General features: G+C 44.2%; 1 protein-coding gene across 1 annotated transcript in view; it reads right to left on the reverse strand.

Annotated features, from left to right (window-relative positions):
• The window catches only part of LOC310872628 (rapamycin-insensitive companion of mTOR-like), a 46,844-nt gene continuing 32,438 nt past the window's right edge, over nt 1-14,406 (reverse strand). Inside the window, exons 32-37 of the mRNA XM_083784665.1 lie at nt 7,171-7,430; nt 6,177-6,389; nt 4,535-4,690; nt 3,538-3,661; nt 2,452-2,590; nt 1-2,111 (exon numbers count right to left, since the gene is read on the reverse strand). Of these exons, the coding sequence (XP_083640791.1) occupies nt 1,995-2,111; nt 2,452-2,590; nt 3,538-3,661; nt 4,535-4,690; nt 6,177-6,389; nt 7,171-7,430 (1,009 nt within the window). The 3' untranslated portion in view covers nt 1-1,994. The remainder of the gene's footprint in view (nt 2,112-2,451; nt 2,591-3,537; nt 3,662-4,534; nt 4,691-6,176; nt 6,390-7,170; nt 7,431-14,406) is intronic.

Raw genomic sequence — 14,406 nt, forward strand, 5'->3', positions numbered from 1 at the left:
CAATGATGATAGACAGTGATATTGCATTGTGTGAGAAGAACAATCCAGGGATAATCATATCTCTGCAATGTAAATGGCAACACGTAAATGGCAAATCTATCTCAAGTAATAAAAAATTAAAACAAACAAAAAAAAAGGTTTATAAGCATTTCTTTTTGAAGGACCATGGGTAAGGTGACTGACGTTGCAGCGTTGCCATGCGAGGTGCACATGCAGTGGGGTAAGTGTGAAGCACAGAGGTAAGAAGGCATAAGGACAGGTTCAGTAGCTGCTGGGTTGATACGTAGATTTTTCTAGGGCTAGGCAAGTCTAGGAGCAGAGAAAATGTCAGCACTGTTGTAGGGCTGCGATTATTGTGTATACAAGTGTATATAATATTAAGCTATACAATCGACTAAATCTATCAGTCGATTATTAGATCATGTGAACCTGTAGATCTGCTATTTGTATTTCATTGATTATTTTATTAAAATCGATTATACCAATATTAACTGTTGCAGCCCTACACCGTTGCCCGATTTACACTGGGTTTTGCACCGTGTCCCGTGTGGAAAATAGGGGGATTTACACGCTCACACACGGATGCAACGCACTGTGTGCTTGTAGATCTTCTATTTTCAGCTGGCTCGCGAAGCCAAGAGTAACATGTCTTCGTTTATTCAGCAAGGCAGCAGCAATTCTTCCTTCAGGGAGACCAGAAGCAAAACGGACTCTTTCAGGTGGAAGCCTCATATGTCCGAAGCGATCACTTTTCCGGATCCAAATTCATAAGCAGCATATCATCAAGCTCAAATTGCGGCACGTGCATCTGCAACTTTTGATGCTTTTGTTTGACGCTGTAGTAGTATGATCAAGTAGGGCATTCATTTTCAGAAAATAAAACGAGAACAAACAAAACACAAAAAGTTAGAATTATGGACATAAGAGGTTTCCTGCCCGACAGCAACGATAAGGGAAGCGGCACCTGCACAAGGACCAAGACAAGTCTGCAGAGGAGTCTCCTCTTGCTGGACCTTTGTACAACCGGCAAGCACACTCCTCCTAACGCACTGGCTGAAATCAAGGAGAGACCCTTACAGACAAAGAAGTGTAGGCGCAATTTAGCGGAAAAGCTTTTTGCGCGCATATGTATCGCGTAAGGTGGTGGATACAGTGCTTTAATAGAAAACACAATACTACTGGCGCTTGATTGTCTGAGACGGAAATGAGAAAAATACTTGGCTGGCAAGTGCTAAAAAAGGAAGCAGGGAGTAGAAGCGAGAGTTTTAGGGCACAGACCTGGCTATAACAGACTGAAGGGTTTGGAGGTGGGGGAATGCACCAGGCAGGGGCCTGAAGAACAGAAAGAACTAAATAAAAAACAACAGGACCCTCTGTGTAGTGTTTTGTTTCATTAAGTGGGAAGGGAGGAGACGAGTATGAGGTCCAAGAACATCACTGGGTTGACACAACATGCCTTATTCATTTCGTTACATAAAACACCACCTCTGGAAAGAGATAAGATAAAATGTCGATTTTTTGTTTGTTTTAGGTCATTTCTTTGTCCTGTTATATGTTTATTTTTTTGAACACAGCATCAGTCTTGGTCTTAATGATCCAGCTTGTCTGTAAGCAAAAAGTCCCACGTATTATTAGAGTGTGTTGCTTCTTGAGATTGCCACGTGTCCTTCTGAAGACAGTATTTGGTTAAACCGCTCCCCTCTCCTCAGTCTGAAACAGCATTAGGCGTGTTGAGTTACAAAAACAAAAAAAACAAAAACCTTTGTTAATAGACGTGGAGATCATTTGTTTACAGCTCTCGTTTGCTGGAAGAAGAAACGCTAACGAACGACGGGCCACCCTTCCTCTCCTGTTGTTATTCAAGTGACACGAACATGCCCAAATCAATGTCTTCTCTGGTGCCTCCTTGTGGCCTTAATCTATCTGTCAGTCAGTTTGTGGTGGTGAGGTTGGAAGGAGGAGGGTGAAGAGAAGAGGGGAGGGAGGAGGGGTGATCAGGATTCTGCAGGAGGGTCGCTGTCCTCTTCTACGGGGTTTGGGGGCGCGGTCAGGATGATCTCCTCTACGGGGTTCGGGGGCGCGGTCAGGATGATCTCCGCCTCCTCGTACATCTGAAAACACATGACATGGCAGTGAATGTGACACACGGCAAAATGGTGCACTCTAGATGAGCAGGGCAGGGTGGACAAAGTATATAATCAAGTAAAAACATGTAATTAGGTATACATTATGAAGTACATTTTCAGGAATTGTTTACGTAAGTACTATAATCAAGTAAATGTACTTAACCCATTTAGGACTGAGGCCGATTCTAAAAACGCCTTCTAAAAGTTTTCTGAAAACCTTCAAATATTTATTAAAATAAAATATAAAAATAATAATAACTAGAAATGCACACAAGCAGAGCGTGCCATAAGAGAGGGATAAAGAAAGAAAGAAAGAATCTCTCACTGGCGTGAAGTGCACATCCTGGAAGAGCTCCTGGATGAAGCGTCTGGAGGCGAGGCGGAACATGCAGTGGGCCAGGAGGTGGGACACCTCCGAGTACAGGCAGATGTCATCGAACGCATAGGGGAACTTCTCCTTTATCCTGGAGGGGGAGGGAGGGAAGGAAGGCATGTCAAAATGCACTGTTACATAGGGGAACTTCTCCTTTATCCTGGAGGGGGAGGGAGGGAAGGAAGGCATGTCAAAATGCACTGTTACATAGGGGAACTTCTCCTTTATCCTGGAGGGGGAGGGAGGGAAGGAAGGCATGTCAAAATGCACTGTTACATAGGGGAACTTCTCCTTTATCCTGGAGGGGGAGGGAGGGAAGGAAGGCATGTCCAAATGCACTGTTACATAGGGGAACTTCTCCTTTATCCTGGAGGGGGAGGGAGGGAAGGAAGGCATGTCAAAATGCACTGTTACATAGGGGAACTTCTCCTTTATCCTGGAGGGGGAGGGAGGGAAGGCATGTCAAAATGCACTGTTACATAGGGGAACTTCTCCTTTATCCTGGAGGGGGAGGGAGGGAAGGAAGGCATGTCAAAATGCACTGTTACATAGGGGAACTTCTCCTTTATCCTGGAGGGGGAGGGAGGGAAGGCATGTCAAAATGCACTATTCATTTCGTCGACCAAACTTTTTTTCACAGACGGGGGCCACATTCACTTAATGTGGCCCGCAGGTTAATAACCAAATATTGATATATTATTTATTTCAGCTGTTACAATTCCAAACATGACCTGCTTTAATTACTTCAGTATTAGTAGCTGAATGACTAGTGAATTCTTTTTTTGCATTTAAATTCATAAAGTTAAGTAAGTAAACGAAATTAAATAAACAGGTTACTTTTCAGGATTCCAATAAAAAAATAGCTAAAAATATACAGGGAAAAAAAAAAATCAGGACTTCAATTCAAATATAGCAAAAATATCTACAAGCTGAGCTTGTAGATCTGCTTGTAGATCTACTATAGTGGCCCTCTCCATCTACAAAGTTGCCTACCCCTGGGTAATGCCATATGTTACGGTGATGTGAGAGGGCCCTTACGTTAGCAGGCCGGTCTCATGGCCTTTGGTTCCTACAGAGGAGCTGAGGTTGACGATGAGACGAAGCACCTCCTTCCTCAGCAGAATGCGGCAGGCGGGGCCGTCTTCCGATATGGACTTGCTACCTAAACAGCAAACCACACAGATTAGAATAGAGTTGAATGGTGCATTTATATAGCGCCTTTATCCAAGGCGCTTTACAGAGATTGTGCATTACATTCACCCATTCATACACCAATGGCAGCGGAAACCATGCAAGGCACCAACTAGCACATCGGGAGCAATTAGGGGTTCAGTGTCTTGCTCAAGGACACTTCGACAGTAACTCTGGGGGAGCCCGGGTTCGAACTGGCAACCTTACGGTTACCATCCAGGCACTCTACCCCTGAGCCACCGCCGCCCCAATGCTTTAAGTGTTTTATTGATTACTTTTCGGTTTGTGATAAACGCACATTCCAATGCATTCTTATTAACCCATTAAAATGGGGAAATCAACCATGTCATTTTAGAGTTTAGTGTACATCTTTCAACATTTTGGAAAAATCTTGAAAGTGGTTTAGAATGCATTTTGTAAATGATCAACGTTTGCCTGTTATCAATCCTAATGGTACCACATCAATACAGCAATAAGACAAATTTGCATCCAACGACAACAACATATCGAGGCGAAATCTCATCAAATGGTGGTCCGTGGACCCTTCTTGATATGAAAAGGGTTGAAACCCACTGGATTAACCCATTCTGACCGGGCACCCATTTTGGTGTTGGCATCATGTTGTGCTTTAGCTATTGAAAAATAGCAGATCTACAAGCTCATATCGCGCCACCGAGTGGCGCGATACGAGCTTGTAGGTCTGCTATTTTTGAAAAATCAAAGACACTTTTAGAATCTGATCTCAGGTCAGAATGGGTTAATAATGAAACTGTCAGGATGTAATAGACATTTTTAGAATCTGATCTCAGGTCAGAATGGGTTAATGACTACGTGCTGTCCTCACCTATGACCATGTCACTGGGTGTGGGCGTGCTGCAGACGGAGCCCTGTGACACGGCTGCGTCGCTGCAGCCCGACACCCCGGAGAACTTGGACTGAGGCATCACCTCCAGCCGATGGCCGCTCTGCCCCCCCCACGACGACGGGAAGTCAACGTAGTCTAGAGGAAAGCACACAGGTTAAGGTTTAGACTTCATCGCACGACCGTTTTCAACCAGCGGTCCCTTGAGGACCACCAGTGGTCCTTGAGGGGCTTTCCAGGTGATCCCCAACTAAATGACGGAGAGTAACCAAATGGATCCTTATGGATCTTTAACTCTTGAGAGTGTTAAATTAAACAGCCATTACTTAATTTACAAGAACTTAATTTACAAGAAGTCTACAGAATTGGCATGAATTGTGGACAAAATGTCATCAAATGGTGGTCCGTGGCTCAAATGCCGAATAAATAATGGAACTTGATATGAAAAGGGTTGAAAACCACTGTCACCAATGACAACCTTTTTCAGTTGAAAATCCAGCGACACTGTAAAGGCCTGACATTGGAACACTCTGATAAGTGATTTGGGGTTTTACAATCAGTTTGGCAAAAGCATTATAATATTTTTCTTTACTTTAAAAAATCAAGGGTCTGAAATTAAAATAAACGATGAATCATGATTTTGCAGATAGGGCGGACACGCCGGACAGAGGCATTAAGAGAATGTTACGACACGCCCGTAGTCTTGCATCGTAAATGCCAACTTCTTATAATGTTTTTGTGTCACAATTTTGCCAATTTTTTCACCCAGTGTCAATTATCCAATCCTGGGCGCTCTGCTAACCTGGGGAGAGCAACAGACTGATCTCATGCTTCCTTCTGTGCATGACGAGTCCAAGCCGCTTCTTTTGCATGGATTCAGAGACACGTTATTCCAACCAGTTCCTTTCTCCTCCATCAGGCGCCCCGGCTGGCCAGGGGGAGGCAGTTTAGAAACCAGGATTACTACATGTTTGTGAGGGTACCTACCCTAGGGGACACCGGGAGAACATGCACTCGGCTACATTGAAAATGAGGGCTTGCCCTCAACTGTATTTCCGAGTATAAATAAAGGTGATGATGATGATGATGCAAACTCCACACAGAAAGGCCCTATTGTGGGGTATGTGCACTGATGACGTGGAGGAGAGAACACGCCCCCAGTGGGAATCGCATCCAGGACCTTCTAGCTGTGAGGCGACAGCACTACTGACTGCGCCACCGACGCCGTGCCCCCTCGTAATAGGCAACTTGATGAGAACGAGAAGAATGTGGAAGTAACGCTTGCCATGGGGGAAGCAATAGTTCCAAACAGCTGTTTAGTTCCAGCGTTCCAACTGTTTAGTACGTTCATTACACAAATCATGTGTTCACGGCGTGGGTCCAGCTCAAGCTACCTACATTTAGTTTTTTAATTATTATTATTTCAAAAATGTTTCATGAATTCAAAACAAATTCAAAGATTATTTTCAGTAATTTCACGACGACAATATAATAATAATAAAAAAAAAGTGCTTGTAGATGTGCTATTTTCACTAGTTTGGGTGCCACCGGGCAAACGTCTAATTTCTCTTTTGGATCTCTCGACCTGAACAGTTTGGAAACCAAACCGCGTGCATGGTCTTACCTGTGTTGCTGCGAGTGTGCGTGCTGTTGATGTGTGGCTGCGTGGGGCATCCCAGGACCATGGCTCCCACACAGTAGAGGCAGTTCTCGTCGGTGTGTTCCTGCAGGCCTGTCTCCTCTGGGCCCAGAGCGTGGTTCGGCCCCTCCCCCCGGCTGCCCATCAACTCCGATATGCTGAACTGCTGCCTCAGCACAGGGACAGAGGGACGGTCACCTATAGGGAGCAGGGGACAGGTGACATTTGATTAGTTCTTCATCAATATTCACATATTTGTGTTTCATTTTTTTTATAATGTATGTATGCACTTTGTGTCCAGGTAGCTCAAGATTCTGGGTCCAAGCCCAGGCACCTACAACTCAACCTATGAGTAGCACGGCTTGTAGCGTGCCCTGTGATTTATGGTCTAGAGGGGCTGATTATACAATTTACAGGCGAAAACAGCCATTTATATACTATTGGTTCGCCGATCTGTGCGCCCGCCCCTAGCTCTAGCGCATTGAAAAGGGGATAGACACCCCTGTTCTTAGCCAATCATGACAATAAGCCACACCCAACATATTGAAAAATAGCAGATCTACAAGCTCATACCAAGTGCCCTGCTACGAGCTTGTAGATCTGCAAAAAAAGAAAATATCGTGAAAATGTGGCGCAAATCTTTGAATATATGTTATTTCAGAATCTTTGCTTCTGGGGGGTCCCTGGAACATCGTATTTTCAGATGGGGGTCAGCTGCCAATTACATATATTCATGGGGGTCCTTGACATGAAAATGTTTGAGAGCGACAGACAGAAACATGGGGTTTTTCAGAAAACTGTCAGGATTTAAAAGACATTTGTAGAATCGTCCTCAGGTCTAAATGGGTTAAGGATGTTTAAGCATCCTGGCAGCAATCTAGTGAGCACACCATTTACTTCTAATACCTCCGAGTAGTATGCTATCTTTAAAGAGTACTTTTTGCTTTCAAAATTTCCGATTCGACGTAGCCTTTTATACCGTCTCCGTCGCCAAACAGGAATTGCTTCCTCTCGTCCGATGGCGGGCTGACCCTCTGCTGAAAGTAGGGCGTGTCGCGGATGTGGAACATGTCGCTAATGTCCATGGGCAGCGCTAGTCCGATGTAGTCGTCGTTGCACCCGTAGGTGGCGCTGGAGACCATGGAGCGTACCGAGGAGCAGCGCTGCAGCGTGCTGTGGTTGATGGGAGACAGCAGCTCCTCCTTGTCCAGGGATGCGAAGCTCAGCGCCTTCAGGAACCTAGGGAGGGAGAGAGGAGAGGCCGGTGACGAGAGGAACCAGGGGGAGAGACTGGTGGAGGGGAGGGAATGCATGGGGAGAGCGGTGGGTACACAGGATGGAGATGGAGACTTGTTGAGAAGAGAGTTGAAAAGTAAGGCAACGGCTGGCACTCTACTTATAAAGGAGAATTCCGGATGAACTGTTTTCTTACCTTAGTCGGATGTTATTAATTATATATCCAATAATGAGCGGTACAGGTGAACAACATCCAGAGTGCAGCTCAGCTCCAACCGCACGCGCTGGGGCTTAGGCTAAATCGCTTAGGGTTAGGGTTAATCCCTAACCCTAACCCTTTTTTTTATAAAGGCATATATATATATATATGAAATTGGTAGGATATTTCCAAGTGTACAAGCAATTAAAATCACGCAATTAAAAACAATGTTGCAATGCAAGTTAGATGCCATTTAAACAGTGTTTTGCATGAGAACATACATGCAAGGATTTGCGCTGCCTGAGCTGGAATATCTTTATGACTTGGAGGGACGTTGGAGAGTGCAGAGTGGACTGCTGTCTGCTGCAGTCAAGTCTCCCAACGTGGGTAGCCTACTGTAGGCTAATCTACAGCAGGCCCATGTCTTTCTGGAGTTACGGTATGTCGTATGTGGCAATCTCCTCGTCTCATCATCCTCGTTTAAAGGAGAATTCCATGCTAGAAGACCTTTTTACCTTTCTTAACTTTCTTTGTAGTCGTTACGTCCCCACCAAAGAGGTCCAGGTGTTTTTTTGTGCAAAAACTCCTTATTGGCTATTTCCCCTACCATAAGCCCTCAATGAATTGCATTGAATTGAATGGGAATTGAATGGGGCTATGGGGTGTTGTGCTAATTCGCTTATTTCCATCTAAATAAGTAGTAAAGTGTGCCGCTTGGGATATTATTTACATTATGAAGAGAGGATATATACAAAAAAATTATAATCTTGAGCAATGTAAATAAGCAAATTAGCACAACACCCCATAGCCCCATTCAATTCAATGCAATTCATTTAGGGCTTATGGTAGGGGAAATAGCCAATAAGGAGCTTTTGCACAAAATAACACCTGGACCTCTCTGGTGGGGACGTAACAACTACAAAGAAAGGTAAGAAAGCTTTTTTGTATGGAATTCTCCTTTAAGGATAAACCCGACGCGTCGCTCAAATGGCAAATGTGCGGTGCCACACTGCCAGCGCAAGTGGGGACCGCATCGGAGATAGGTAACAGCAGCCTGCAGCCCACCACCACCAGTAGCCTACCACATAGGGTAACAGCAGCCTGCAGCCCACCACCACCACCAGTAGCCTACCACATAGGCTACATTACGGTTTAGGCTGTGCATTCATATATTGACACGTGAAAGCCCAGCCACTGCCTGCAGCCGTGCAGCCAGGCAATCTAATGGGCAGCGAGGCGAGCGGGGGAAACCTTTTTATTGGCTTTCCGACATGCAACTATGGTTTCAATATATGTTGTTTGATCGTATTGCAGTTGTTCATGTCGCAAAAACGAGGGCGAAGTTTGATTTCATAGGGCTGCCAGATTGATTTCAGCAATCACATTGATCAACTAGGAACGAAATTAAGCAAGGAAGCTAGTCTACATCTCTACAGAGGTACGGGATGATGAAAACTACTTTGGATCACCCACCAGGATGACATTCTGCGGTACGGATTTATCATGTTGGCCTCTGGACACGTGCCCCTCCTATCATACAACCTGATAGACACAGCACAACATACACATTTGACCCTTCATTTATAACACAAAAAATATGGAAGTTAGATGGTGACAAATTTCCCACAACATGCCCAAAGTTCAACTTTCCCAATGTTACGTCCTGCCTACCTATCCTGTTTCTCTCTGAAATACGTCACAGTATGGAAGTTAGATTATAAAAATAATAAAAAAAGAACATCACAGTACTACAGCATACTTTTCTACAGGTTATTGCTTTGGAACAAGGCAGTGGTGGTATGATTAAGTGTTACTATAAGAAATATAATGTGAAATAGAAAACCGAACAAACACCAAATTAAATGGACACTGAAGACAATGCCACAAGTTCTAGCTAAATCATTAAATGGACACTGAAGACAATGCCACAAGTTCTAGCTAAATCATTCAACAGTGCAGCAGCGCAAAACAAAGTTCACAAGCTCACACTAAAGGACAAGCCACAACTTTTAAGTGAATGCCTATCATTCACGTATGCATCATTCTAACACACACTAGACCTGGAACCTAGAGCTTATGGGGAGGTTTTCTATGGGAGTTCAATATAAGGCAACTACTGTATAAGACGACTACAACTGTATTGTGTCTCTCAATGGGAGAGAGAGGCACTAGTATGGCGTTAAAGTCGAGGTGAAATGAAATGAGAAATGCCCTTTAACCCTTTTAGATCACATCCTGTGATTCCCGTCATATTGTTGTGCACCTATGTATTTGTAAATGTATTTTAAGGAGATACAAACTTTGTATTTTTTAGATCAAAATTAAATCATGTTTTCTTTCTATAAAACTAATAATATATACACAGGTATATTGTGACGAGGTCGATATCGAGGTGGAAAACCGATTTGTCCAAAACTGTCACATTTCAGGTTACAAATTCAAAACTATCAAATGTAGCAGATCTACAAGAGCTTGGGATCCACTCGTAATTCCGACGATGCATTAGTCCGACAGCGTGGCTTCGCGTGCGGTTAGGGACAGGATTAGTAATGGGGAGAGTCTGTCAGACCGACATCGGAATAATGCTCCGTCGGAATAATGACGCTGACCCCAAGAGCTTGCAGACATGCTACTTTTGATGCTTTTGTGTGACAATGTAATATGATAAATTAGGGTATTAATTAACAAAAAAAACACAAAAAGTTAAAACATGGAGATAAGAGATTTCTGCTACTCTTGAAGTGGAGTTTCATCTGGACTTTAAGGGGAAAGGAAGGGAAACAACCAACCGCCTGGCTTTTGTAACACAGGAGGAGTCTACTACATCCACTAAAAGATGGGTCTATTACATCCACTAAACCAAGGATGGGTCTATTAACATCCACTTTTATCAATCCAAGATAAGTTGGAAAGCTGCATGTGGAAATCACCAGCGCAGGTAGCTAGTCTACATCTCTACAGAGGACAGAGGTACGGGATGAAAACTAGTTTGGATCACCCACCGCTGCGGTACCAGGATTTGAGACATTCTGCGGTACGGACTTATGGTGCTGGGCTCTGGACACGTGCCCCTCCTATCATACAACCTGATAGACACATCACAATTTAGAACACCAACAGACAGTGGAAAAACAGTCAGATGTAAAAGGCAAGTAATGTGTGGCTTCTGCTTGCGGTTCAGTCTACTAAGCCTCCTGAAGCAGCATACCTACATGTAGGGTTGTCACCCGCTTCCAATGTTATGAACCGATAATCACCAGTAGGTTACTTATGATCACTCGAATGCAATCTCGCCAGCAGGCTCACCTGGAGCATACTGGCTCCATTGTATTAGAGTGATGAGTAACCTACTGGTGATGATTAGAGTTGTTCCGATACTGATAGGGTACTCGGGCCGATATCACAAACATTCAATTGACACTAGGCTGAACCATCAATGCAACGGGAGTAAGAACATTTTGGAATTAGATATTTTTTCAAAATCGTTTCAGGCTATTATTATTATTGTGGTAATTGAAGGGAAGGGAAAAGACCATTTGCCTGGCCGTTGTAGCACAGGGAGGGTTCTACTATCTACAGCCACTAAAGGGTTTTTATCAATCCATGCTGGGGTCCAAAATCTAGAAGCAGCAGCAGGGATGAAGCTGCGTGGGATGAAAACTACTTTGGATCAACCCACCGCGGTGCCAGGCTTTGAGACATTCTGCGGAACGGATTTATCGTGCTGGGCTCTGGACACGTGCCCCTCCTATCATACAACCTGATAGACATGGACACAGCACAACATACACATATGACCCTTCATTTACAACAGACAAAGATCTTTTTTTAAGTTAGATACTGTAGAAGAGTCGTTACAAAGTTTCCCAGCGTTGTGTCATACCTAGCCTGGCCCAGCCAGCATGATTTCTGGTATAGAGGGGCGGGTGCAACCGAGATCACAGCGTTGGCTCATATTGGTTCACCCCATAGAGTTATTATTATTATAGAGAAGGCACCCAGAGGAAACCCTGAGGCGAAATGGACATAGTGGCCGGATTTGGTATTGCAGCTCGAGCCTCGCGCTGCTCCGTTGACTATCATTGCGCACGTTCATGTGATTGGGGCCATGACACGTGAACGAATGTTTCATACGTGAACGCGCACAAACGGCACAATGATAGTCAACAGCAGCGCGTTCATGTGTTTGTAACCAATCAATCCCAGAATGCACTCTGTTCCTACCAGGAAGGAGGAGTGAATCCGCCTCATGCGCTTTTGAGCAACTCAATGCAAGTGGATGGAAGGAGAACTCGGGTGTCTTCTCTATAGATATATAACTCTATGGTTCACCCCTCTGAGCGCCCGCCGCCCCCTCCGCCCCTCCCATTACAGTATCATTACAAGTACAAGGAATGACAATTACATTACATTTGAGAAAAAGGGGGTCAAATAAGTGGTTATTCAACAAAAATAAAAAGTACTCGTATCGGTACTCGGTATCGGCGAGTACTAAAAATTAAGTACTTGTACTCGGTCTGAACAAAATGGTATCGGGAGAGTGGTTGATTTTCATTCGAATCCGCTAGGGTTGTCACAATCGTCATAATCGTGTCCATGTTGAAAAATATAAAAAATAAAAAAGCAATAGCAGATCTACAAGCTTGCAACGCGCAGCTATTTCCGCTATTTGCGTTTCATGTGGACTTTAAGGGAAGGGAAAAGACCATTCGCCTGGCCGTTGTAGCACAGGGAGGGTTCTACTATCTACAGCCACTAAAGGGTTTTTATCAATCCATGCTGGGGTCCAAAATCTAGAAGCAGCAGCAGGGATGAAGCGTCGGGCCGATACTGATCGGGTACTCGGGCCGATATCACAAACATTCAATTGACACTAGGCTGAACGATCAATGCAACAGGAGTAAGAACATTTTGGAATTAGATATTTTTAATAATAGCCTAAATCGTTTCAGGCTATTATTATTATTGTGGTAATTGAAGGGAAGGGAAAAGACCATTCGCCTGGCCGTTGTAGCACAGGGAGGGTTCTACTATCTACAGCCACTAAAGGGTTTTTATCAATCCATGCTGGGGTCCAAAATCTATAAGCAGCAGCAGGGATGAAGCTGCGTGGGATGAAAACTAGTTTGGATCAACCCACCGCGGTGCCAGGCTTTGAGACATTCTGCGGAACGGATTTATCATGCTGTGCTCTGGACACGTGCCCCTCCTATCATACAACCTGATAGACACAGCACAATTTAGAACACCAACAGACAGTGGGAAAACAGTCAGATGTAAAAGGCAAGTAATGTGTGGCTTCTGCTTGCGGTTCTACTAAGCCTCCTGAAGCAGCATACCTACATGTAGGGTTGTCACCCGCTTCCAATGTTATGAACCGATAATCACCAGTAGGTTACTTATGATCACTCGAATTCAACCGAGCCAGCAGGCTCACCTGGAGCATACTGGCTCCTTTGTATTAGAGTGATGAGTAACCTACTGGTGATGATTAGAGTTGTTTCCGATACTGATAACGGGTACTCGTACTCGGAACCGGACCCGATACTCTGACCCAGTACCAAAACATTCAATTGACACTAGGCTGAACAATCAATGCAACTGGAGCAAGAACATTTTGGAACTAGAAAAAGTGCCCTTCTGGGCACAAGTCTCCACCAGGAGGATAGGAGTGTGTGTGTGATGTTTGGCAAAATGTTTAGGAGCAATATATAAACGTGTGTATGTGTGTGTGTGTGTGTGTGAGAGACGCGGCTTGGCCTGTTGTAGCGCCACCATGAGGCTGATTTGAAAACTGTCAAGTGGCATTTCTTCCAAAGCCTAGTGGGAATATGCATGCACAGTTTCACCACAATCGGACGCTGCGTTGAGTAGTTGTGGCGATTTGCACAAATTGGGCTACTCCTGAAAAGTTTAGAAGCCAATCGTAGCCAATGAGGGTGGATTATGAGAAATCAAACAACCCCGTCTTGATCACATGACTATGGAGAGCATGTGTACCAATTTGCGTGAAATTTGGATAAAATCTGAAGGAGTAATATTAGAAAATGTGTTTTACATATGTCGGCCTCCTGGTGGCACTATAAAGAGCAGATGTGAAGAATTCCAGTCAAAGGTTTTTCCTTGGCCTCTAGGGAGTTGGCATACAAATTTATCCACAGATCTGCAGTTAGAGGTAAAAACACTTTTCGGCCAGTTACAGCGCCACCATGAGGCCGAGTTGAAAATGTTCATGTGGCATTTCTTCCTTGGCCTAGTGGGAATGTGCGTGCACAATTTCACGGAAATGACACGATGTGTTCATGATTTGCAGCATTTTGTTTGAAACTGAGCACTCCTGCGAACTTTGGAAGCCAATCTTAGCCAAACAGGATGGAGTCTGAGAAATCTGAAAGACCCGTTTCGTTGAATGGCTCCAGAGAGACTGTGTACCAATTTGCGTGATGTTTGGACAAAATCTGTAGGTGTACTGTCCAGAAACTTGTTTTGCACAAAGCGGCCTCCTGGTGGCGCTATAACAGGCCGTTCTGGAAGTTCTGGAAGGACGGACGGACGGAAAAATCGTTTCAGGCTATTATTATTGTGGTAATTGAACATTACAGTATCATTACAAGTACAAGGCATGACAATTACATTACATTTGAGAAAAAGGGGGTAAAATAAGTGGTTATTCAACAAAAAATATAAAGTACTCGTATCGGTACTCGGTAATAAAAATTAAGTACTTTTTCAGGGTTGTCACAATCGTCATAATCGTGTCCATGTTGAAATATGTTCATA

This window comes from Protomyctophum parallelum (genome assembly GCF_964188405.1).
Source record: "Protomyctophum parallelum genome assembly, chromosome: 15".
Lineage (NCBI taxonomy): Eukaryota > Metazoa > Chordata > Actinopteri > Myctophiformes > Myctophidae > Protomyctophum > Protomyctophum parallelum.